We start from the raw sequence: 10,718 nt of genomic DNA on the forward strand, positions 1-10,718 counted from the left end.
CTACCAGATGTTGTTAGCAATAAATACACAAGGTACAAGTGACCAAATACCTTGACAGTTTGGTTTTTTACCTTTAAAGAAAGGAAAAGAGGGCTACGCTAAGACCAAAAGGAAAAAGAACATATTCACAGTGAATAAAAACTAAATAACTACATAATATTAACAAAACGAGGGGTGGAGGTTGGGGTGACAAGAGGTAGGAGAAGATGCTAAAGTTCATTTCTTACTAGAAGGTAAATAGAGGTTTCATTTAATAACAAAAGGATTAAAGAGAAAACAGGAAAGGTGGAACACACTGAAATTACAAATAAGATAGTATAAGTCCAAATATATTAAAAATAGAAGTAAATAGAAATACATAAAAAAATAGAAGTAAAAATAGAAGTAAATGTAAATGGACTGAAATCACCAATTTAAAGACAAAGACTGACAAGTTGGCTTTTTAAAACAATCCATAAATTTCATTAAGAGTTAACACTCAGCATGAGCACTTGAAAGACTGAAAATAAAAGGACAGAAAACTTATCAGGCAATTAAGCAAAATAAAGCTGATGTAGCTGTATTACTACCAGATTAGACTGTAAGACAAGGAATATTATTAGAGATGATCACTACATAATGAAGAAATACTTTAAATCATTTGTGTGTTTAAAACAAAAGACACAAAAATATTTCTCTCAACTAAGAAGAGAGAGCTATTTTAAATGAATGTACCTAATAAAACAGACTAATGCACCCAAAAATATATACAAAGCAAAACAAAACTACAAGGAGATATTAATAAGTCCACTACCACTGTCAGAAATTTTATCTACCTTTCTTAATTCTTAGTAGGACAAGCAAACAGAAAATCAGCAAATTGACACATACAGAACTCTATATCCAAGAATGAGAAAATACACACTTTTAAAGTGCATGCAAAATGTTCATAAAAACCAGTCATGTTTGGGGCACCTGGGTAGCTCAGTTGGTTAGGCACATCCAACTCTGGTTTTAGCTCAGGTCACCTCCTGAGATCGTCCCCTGCACCAGGTTCTGCAATGCGCCTGGAAGCCTGCCAGAGTCTCACTTTCCCTTCTCCCCTCCCTTTGCCCCTCCCCCTACCCCATTCATGCAACCTTTCTCTCTCTCTCTATCTGGAGAAAGGAAAAAGAAAAACAAAAAAACCTGGCCATGTTCTAGGCCAAAAAGAAAACGTCAATAAATTTTAATGGATAGTTATCATATAAATCAATATCATATAGGTATCAACAGTATTTTTTTAAAAGTACAACTGAACAGAAAATGGAAAAAATACAAAAACATCAATATTAAAAAAAGGGAAACCTATAGAAAAATTCTACTCTTCCATACATAACCAAGAAATACTCTTGGAGAAATATATAAATATTCATGGCACTACTTTTCATAAGAGTAAAATCCAGGAAACAATCTAAATGCCCAGACTGTGACTGATTCATCCAATAAAATATTATACAGCAGTCAAAAAAAAAAACCAACTACACCTTCATGCAACATTATACATGAATCTTAGCAATATATTATGTGAAAAAAGTCTCAAATGCATGATGTGATATGATTTTATAAGGTTTAAAACAAAAAATTCTTTTTAAGAATACATACTGATGCAATAAAACTTTATTAAAAGCAAATGATCAGTAGAAGATAAGAATGCTATTTCAATTAGAGAAGGCAGAGGTATGGGACTGCAGAAGTGGAGTCAAGGATCATACGCACAAGTGTTTGTCATCAAGTAATGGTCCACTTGTGGGTCCTTATTACCTTATTAAAAACGATTAAATAGGGGCACCTGGGCAGCTCAGTGGGTTAAGCCTCTGCCTTCACCACAGGTCATGATCTCAGGGTCCTGGGACTGAGCCCTGCATTGAGCTCTCTGCTCAGCGGGGAGCCTGCTTCTCCCCCACTCTCTCTGCCTGCCTCTCTGCCTACTTGTGATCTGTCTGTCAAATAAAATCTAAAAAAAAAAAAAGGATTAAGTAAAATGGGCCATGCATAGACCAATGATGAGTGTGTCATCATCACTGATTAGGATTAGGATTAGGACAAGGATTAGGATTAATTTAAAATGAATTCTGACTAATTAATTTGTACCTGAGTTCCAAGCAGATTAAAAAACAGAAAAGAAATGGTAGAATTCTGAAACCAGAATTCTGATTAGTTTCAAGAACCATCTACATAAAATTTGAAAAAAACCTTACATAATACTAAATAGACAAAAAATAAGATAATCTTACTAAGAATAAATATTCTAGTATATTTCCATTCACCTATGCTCTATAAGGGTGTCTTATAAAGATAAAATTATATTCTTTACATAATTCTATATCCTGTTTGTTCATGTAACATTTGTCTCATGATTCCAATTCATTTCAATAACATCTAGTGACAACATTATTAAATATAGATTTCTACTTAATGTGAGACAACTGAGGTATTCTGATTCTTTAGTTCTCAAGAAAACTAGTTCTAGGGACGCCTGGGTGGCTCAGTTGGTTGGACGACTGCCTTCGGCTCAGGTCATGATCCCGGAGTCCCAGGATCGAATCCCACATCGGGCTCCCAGCTCCATGGGGAGTCTGCTTCTCCCTCTGACCTTCTCCATGCTCATGCTCTCTCTCACTGTCTCTCTCTCTCAAATAAATAAATAAAATCTTTAAAAAAAAGAAAAGAAAGAAAACTAGTTCTAGTGTTTCATCCATATCATATCTATAATGCTGTATCAATTAAGGTATGAAATAAAACAGTAAGTCCATCTAGAATAAATGTGCTATTTTTGGATCCCAAAGAAGAAAATCAGGTTAAATTAAAATTTCAGCAATCCGGTGAAAAACTATGCTTTATACTGTCCCAAAGATTATTTTAACAAATGAAAATCCTTTCTTCCCCATTCAGAGTATGTGAAGGCTTGATTTAAAAAGCCCAACTTACATGAAAAAAAAAGAGAGAGCGCCCAACTTACATACCTTTTCTTACCCAATCTCCAGTATGAATATTTATAGTCACACCCACTAAATTACTACTTCGTTGTCTTTTTTCCCAGAGAAAATCAAGAGCTTTTCTTGCGTATTCCTATAATTAAAAAAAAGAAAAAAGGATACTAGAAGAACTGCATGTCTCTGGCAAACAGGAAACAAAGAAACAAAAGTCAAAGGCTCATAGAATAGTTTAAGGATTACATAAAATTCCTATGATAATCATTTATAATATACATTAAATTTCCTTATAAGTCAATCTTGGCTCTTTTTCAGCCAATCAAGCCCAGTTAAAAAGAATGAGTCTAAAAATACTATTTAGTGGCAGTGATCTCAGTTTGAGACCTTCATGTTCGTCTAGATTAGTAGTACAAGTTCACATTCATATACATGTATTAGAAAATTATATTAATTGCGGCCATAATTAAATGCACTTCTTAAAATAATTTCTATCACTTAAATACAAAGTGAAAATCTCCTCACAGACTCTTACTTAGAGAATTCCAAAGTTGGTATGTCATCTCTGAAACACAAACAGGCATTTCAAGAACCCACTTTTTACACAGCATACAAGTTTGTTAGTGAAGAGTAAATAAATTCACTAGTATTCATTTGCCAATACCAAACATAACCTTATGACACCATTTCTCTTCTTTTTCACTTATTTTTATCCATTGGCCACGAAATTAAAATAGTTTCTGATCAAATTCTTAGGTCTGGATAAAAAGAGGTTATAAAACATAAAAGCATAAGACATGTGCAGCAGAGTTTCTAAGTTAAACTTAATTTCGGAATGTGAATCTACTTAGCATTGGAGAAGTACTTCTACAGAGAAGCACTTCTACAAAAGAAAAAAAAAATCATTAAACCAATTTGCCACTTTGCATATTTAAGAACAGGGTATAAAATAGTCTTCGCTCTTAAGTCAATTTATTTATGCTGACTTTTTTAAACAAAGCAGACTATGGCTTTAATTAAATGCTATTAATTTCAGAGCCAGAAAGTTTCATAAAGATTATATTTCCCTGTTCCTATCTTACAGCTAAGAAAACAGACCCAGTGAAATCAAAGATTTAACCGAAGTTTAAAACTGAATTACAGAACAATATGAGAATTCAGAGCTCTTTATATATTAGATCAAAAGTCATTTTGCCAGATAGTATTTTAGGCATTATGAAGCCATATAGTCACTATCACAATTACTCAACTCTTGTCACTTCAGCACAGATGCAGTCATAGATACAAATAAATAAATAAGCATGGATGTGTTTCAATAAAACTTTATTCACAAAAATAGGCATTGGCTAGATCTGGCCCCGTGGCTGTTGTTTGCCAACCCTGTATTTGATCGATGCTGTCAAATGCATCGTGTTGCTTCTCTTAAAATAAATTACTGTATATTCATGAAGTTAAAAACATCATAATTTCCAAATAGATTTATTCATAAGTACAAAATAGACCAGTGGAAAGAGTATGGGCTTTGAATTTAGAAAGGCTTGGATTCTAATTTCAATTCTACTCATTCATCCATAGCTGTGCATCTTATACTCTTCGAGTTTCACTTTCCTAACCTATAAATGCATCAGTATCTCAGAGTTTGTAGTTCAAATTATACTGTGCAAAAGTGACTATACTTTTCAATAAAAGGAAAATACATCAGCAAAGTACAGAATAAAATCAAACCAAACGTGATAAATCTGTCCTTGACACTCTGAACATACAGATACACAAAGACCACTTGACTTGTTTTACTTACACTCAGATCCAATGTCTCTAATGCTAATATATATTCCCTAGTTTTGCTTGCTATATGTGTGCCATTTGCTGAATTTTTAAAAATTTTCCCAAGTCATATTTTTAAAAAGAGGGTGTTTTGTGATACTACTCCACACAATAATTTGCCTAAACATATAGATAAAATTAAAGTGTGAGACATAGCTAGTCTATAACAAATTACTTGGGGAATATTAAGTCTTTTGGATAAAAAATAACATTAACCTTGGAGGTAAACAAACTTACAGATATGACTATCAAGACAAGTGCAAAAATTATACTGTTTCAGCGAGGTTCTCAGATATGCAACAGATCATCTAGAAGTATAACAAATAAAACAAACAGTTTGTCATGTAAGACATCTGTGATATCAACTTCATATAATATGGCTAGATATCTCCTAAGAATAAACCTAAACATTTATAGTTTGTGAAAAATGCAGTTGTATTAACTCACAATGACTTCTAGGTTTTTGACAAAAACCGTATAATGGAATCTAAACAAAAGTGTATAAAATGATAGCAATCCTCTAACTGATAATCCTCATACTTGAACAATGAAAAAAAAGATATAAAGTTAGTTACGCCCAATACCCAAGAGATCAAAGACTATGAAAAGCAAACCTCAAATATTGTTGCTCCTGTGAATCGACTTAAAGCCGCAAACTCAAGGATCAAGGTACCTGCACAAGCTGTACAGGTATCTGTCTCAGTTCCAGTCCGAGCTTCTGGTTTTCTGATACCAAACTTTAAATTAATCTAAATAAAACCAGAAGATTATCATTAGCAACTATGAACAGGAAATGGCTTCTGGATAAGAGATTACTTTTCAATCAAGATTCTTCATCAAATCATCATAAAATATCTCAACACTGAAATTTGATGATCTTTGTGACTTTCCAATTTAACATCTAGAGAAGAATATTCTACACATATAATATTCATGGGGTAAGAAAGTTTTCATTGATTTCCTTCCTTAATGAGACCAAAATTCAGTACCTATATAAGAATTACATAGGGGGGTTCCTGGGTGGCTCAGCAGGTTAAAGACTCTGCCTTCAGCTCGGGTCATGATCCCAGTGTCCTGGGATCGAGCCCCACATCAGGCTCTCTGCTCAGCAGGGAGACTGCTTCCTCTTCTCTCTCTCTCTCTGCCTGCCTCTCTGCCTACTTGTGATCTCAGTCTGTCAAATAAATAAATAAAATCTTAAAAAAAAAAAAAAAAAAGAATTACATAGGGAAAATACCTAGTTCTATATCAATTTTATTCTCTGAACAGTCTGAAACTAGACTAGCTCTAAAAGAAATTTGAGAATTTATGAAAAACCAGTACTATATTAGTCCTTCACAGCAAAAAAAACAAAAAAACAAAAAAAACACTGATTAAGTTATGGTATGTATTCAAAAGGAGATTAAAATTTTGTTTACAGCTTTTAAAAGTTTTAAAATGTAGAGTATATTGCCTTGCTGACAGGCTATCAAGCAACACAGAAAATTTTTTCAAAAGAGTATTTTCTTAATAATTCAAAGACAGGGGCGCCTGGGTGGCTCAGTGGGTTAAGCCTCTGCCTTCGGCTCAGGTCATGATCTTAGGGTCCTGAGATCGAGCCCCACATCGAGCCCCACATCGAGCCCCACATCGGGCTCTCTGCTCAGCGGGGAGCCTGCTTCCTCCTCTCTCTCTCTCTCTGCCTACTTGTGATCTCTGTCTGTCAAATAAATAAGATCTTTAAAAAAAATAAATAAATAAAATAATTCAAAGACAGCCAAATTACATTATAAACCTAGATTAACCAGAAACAAACTGACCAGAAACTGATTAAAACTTGAATGGTCTTCTGCAGTCTAAATAAATATAAAAAAGAGCAAGCATACAGCAAGGATTTCATATAACAATAAACAAAAACATCAAATACAAATGTTTCCAGATCAGTTATTATTCAGACTCTGTAAGGAGAAGTTCAAATAAATTCATATTTCAACTTATCTGCAGAAATCAAGTGCTGGGTAAGCCTATTACCTTAATAGCGCCCAACTGACTCTCTAGGAAGCAAGGAGACAGGGATAATACCCACTTACCACCAACAGACAAACAACAAAAGTGAAATGTACATGAGACATGAGGAGTGGATTGTTGCACTGGCTGTTTACCTCACTTTCCAAAATGTCACTTGAGGCATACAAATGCTGTACAAATGGAACTAACAACAAATGCTAAGATCTAAAACTCAGAAGAAATCTCACAGATATTTGATAAAATATCACTGGATTGGGAATAGCTGAGAGCTAACAATAGCAAAGTCCAGGGAAGTGGTCATAAGAAAGCAAAGGCAAGACAGAAAACATTTATATTCCATTTTTAGTATCTCTTCTCTTAACAAAAAAAAAAAAGGAAATACTTTGACACACTGAAGTTCTGTACGTCAAAAATATTTAAGATGGGGCGCCTGGGTGGCTCAGTGGGTTAAGCCGCTGCCTTCGGCTCAGGTCATGATCTCAGGATCCTGGGATCGAGTCCCGCATCGGGCTCTCTGCTCAGCAGGGAGCCTGCTTCCTCCTCTCTCTCTCTCTCTGCCTGCCTCTCTGCCTACTTGTGATCTCTCTCTGTCAAATAAATAAATAAAATCTTAAAAAAAAAAAAAATATTTAAGATGGTTGTATATTGCATTATAGTCATTACTGTCCCAAGATGGTTGGTACTAATGATATAAAAGGTTTATTTCTTAATATAACTATCTCTAGTATCATATCATTTCCATCTCCTATGCTGAAGATCCGCATTATTAAACAACTTACAAATGCAAAACCTCCAGAGGGCACCACGGTTTTTATAAGACAAGGAAAAAGGGCTGAGTGCTTATGTTAATCCTCTTGTTGAGTTTTGCTCTAGAGGCTGTTGAGATAAGCTGCAGTCCTCCTGACTAGATCTCAGAAGACCAGTGTAGAGGGCGCAGGTAGGAGCATCTGTTTAGTCACGTGCAAGTTAGAAACAAGGAGGTTATTGCCCTTTACTTGAAAGGCTTCAGACAAAAAGGGTTAAAAATATAATAAAGGTTTTTTACTTAGAAGGAAATCTGGAAGCTGCTTTCTCCCTCCTGGTCCTATGTTCCTGGGAATCACAAAGTAGTCCTTGAAAGGAACATTTTTTTTTATTGAAAGGTAGAAGTTTAAATTACCTACACTAAATTTATCTAGGCTATATATTTGCTATACCCTAAAGACCCCTAAAGTACAAAATCAAAATGGAACTGCCATTAACCCTATGTTTTATGGATATAATCATCTACCTGACCTTAGAAATGAGGTCTTAAATGAAAAACTGGCAAAGTACTTTTAATTAACTTTGAGGAAATGGCATCACAAAGTGTCGACTGCCTCTAGGGTTTATAGGGAGATGTAACAAATGACCATTAACCAATAAAATATAATTTCTGTCCAGCAAATTCTTGAGTTAAAAGCAATAATGCAATACTCTTAATTATGTATGCATACCTAAGAAACACTGTACACATTTTCATGAGTAAAAGCTCGTAAGTCTGGAAAGGCAAGGAAGACAGTTTCTATCAGCAGTCCTCTTCTAAAAGGAAATTTTTATAATTTTCTTGATACTTCAGAGAATAAGAAAACAATACATTTTCTTTATTTTACTCGAATACTCTTAGTAGCTATTGTTTTAATTCCTCTTCTATTTCTCGTGTTATGACAAAAGTGAAGAAATGCTAGATTGCCCCAAATGTAGCACTTCCTATTAAAACAAAAACTAAAAGTATTTACTAAAAGTAAATACAAGGGGCGCCTGGGTGGCTCAGTGGGTCAAAGACTCTGCCTTCAGCTCAGGTCATGATCCCAGGGTCCTGGGATTGAGCCCCGAATTGGGCTCTCTGCTCAGCAAGGAGCCTGCTTCTTCCTCTCTCTCTCTGCCTGCCTCTCTGCCTACTTGTGATCTCTGTCTGTCAAATAAATAAATTAAAAAAAAAAAATCTTAAAAATAAAAAGTAAATTCAATTAAAAAAATACCTGGGTTATTTGAAATAACTTTGTTTTTAATTTTAATATGCTAAGAAAATAAAAAGATCAACAAACAAGTTTACCCACACCAAAAAGAAATTCCAATTAAAACAAGACTGCATTTCTTCTCATCCAATTGGGAAAATAATAACAATACACACTGTTGGCAACAGTACAACGACACATACACTTTTATAAAACACTATAAAAGTGTTTTATAGTTATAGTCTAACTATAAAAGTGGAACTCTTCTGCAGAGCAACTGGGCAAGAAGTACCCAAAGCCTTAAAAAACATTCCCTATTTGGGGCGCCTGGGTGGCTCAGTGGGTTAAGCCTCTGCCTTCGGCTCAGGTTGTGATCTCGGGGTCCTGGAATCGAGCCCCGAGTCGGGCTCTCTGCTCAGTGGGAAGCCTGCTTCCCCCTTGCCTCTCTGCCTACTTGTGATCTCTTTTGCTCTGTCAAATAAATCTTTAAAAAAAAAAATTCCCTATTTCTGGGACTTACTATTTCCTCTTCTAGTAACTTATCCTATGGAAGAAGTAAAGAGATCTGTACAAAGATGTTTGCAGAAGAGCTATTCAAAATATCAAAAGTGAGAAATTTAGATAAGAGATTTAATAGTCTGTTTCTCTAAACAAACAAAATAAGTGTTGGTCACGATCCACTAAACTGGTGGGTAAAGTATTATGCCTCCAGTTTGAAAAGCACTGCTCTACATTATGCTCTCTAGTCAAAGGTTTCTTGATGGTGAAAGTGAGTCTTACTTGATTTATATTGGGAGAAAAAAGTTATTCCAGGTAATAGAGATGAAAGGCCTAACAGCATGGAAATAGAAAAAAACAAAAAACAAAGGAAAAGATGACCTTAGGTGGTTGGGGGGAGGACACTATTAGATTTTTCGGGCTGAAATGGAACACTCATTTCGTTGGGGTATGAGGTTCTGAGAGCATGTCAGAAAGTCTATTGCCAAACCATAATAATAATAAATTCTGAATTCTCATAATAAATTCTGAAAGTTAAAAGATACTCTGTACAGGGGAGCCTGGGTGGCTCAAGATGTTAAAGCCTCTGCCTTTGGCTCAGGTCATGATCCCGGGGTCCTGGGATTGAGCCCCGCATCAGGCTCTCTGCTCAGCAGGGAGTACCTGCTTCCCTTCTTGTCTCTCTGCCTGCCTCTCTGCCTACTTGTGATCTCTGTCGGTCAAATAAATAAATAAAATCTTAACAAAAAAAAGATACTCTGTACAATCACAAGTAGGCAGAGCAGCAGACAGAGAGAGGGGGAAGCAGGCTCCCGGATGAGCAGAGAGCCCAATGCGGGGCTTCATCCCAGGACTCTGAGATCATCACCCGAGCTGAAGGCAGAGGCCCAACCCACTGAGGCACCCAGGTGCCCCCATTTTAAGATACTGGGTTGGTAGTACAAGAAAGCCGGCTGCAGAGTCAACTGAGGGAGTTTTGTATTCCCCCCGAGAAAATGTTATATTAAGCAAAGGGGAAAAAGCCAATGAATACGAAAAGAACTTTATATATTGGTTTATTTCTTTATTATTTTTTTAAATTTTATTTATTTATTTGAGAGAGAGAGCATGAGCAGGGTGAGGGGCAGAGGGAGAAGCAGACTCCCTGCTGAGCAGGGAGCAGGGCTTCATCCCTGGACTCCAGGATTTCCGGATCATGACCTTAGTCAAAAGCAGCTGCTTGGGGCGCCTGGGTGGCTCAGTGGGTTAAGCCTCTGCCTTCGGCTCAGGTCATGATCTCAGGGTCCTGGGATCGAGCCCCACATGGTGCTCTCTGCTAAGCAGGGAGCCTGCTTCCCTTCCTCTCTGCCTACTTGTGATCTCTCTCTCTCTCTCTCTCTCGGTCAAATAAATAAATAAAATCTTTAAAAATAAATAAATAAATAAAATCTTTAAAAAAAAAAAAAAGGGTGCCTGGGTGGCT

The 10,718-nt window shown here is 35.8% G+C and overlaps 1 protein-coding gene across 9 annotated transcripts in view; it reads right to left on the minus strand.

Moving 5' to 3' along the window:
- EDEM3 (ER degradation enhancing alpha-mannosidase like protein 3) overlaps positions 1–10,718 on the minus strand; it is a 78,831-nt gene that overhangs the window by 39,377 nt on the left and 28,736 nt on the right. For all 9 annotated transcript variants that reach the window (XM_059412766.1, XM_059412772.1, XM_059412769.1 and 6 more), the window contains exons 7-8: positions 5,390–5,524; positions 2,985–3,090 (exon numbers count right to left, since the gene is read on the minus strand). In XM_059412766.1, the coding sequence (XP_059268749.1) occupies positions 2,985–3,090; positions 5,390–5,524 (241 nt within the window). The remainder of the gene's footprint in view (positions 1–2,984; positions 3,091–5,389; positions 5,525–10,718) is intronic.

Source organism: Mustela nigripes, chromosome 10 (assembly GCF_022355385.1).
Source record: "Mustela nigripes isolate SB6536 chromosome 10, MUSNIG.SB6536, whole genome shotgun sequence".
Taxonomy (NCBI): Eukaryota; Metazoa; Chordata; class Mammalia; order Carnivora; family Mustelidae; genus Mustela; species Mustela nigripes.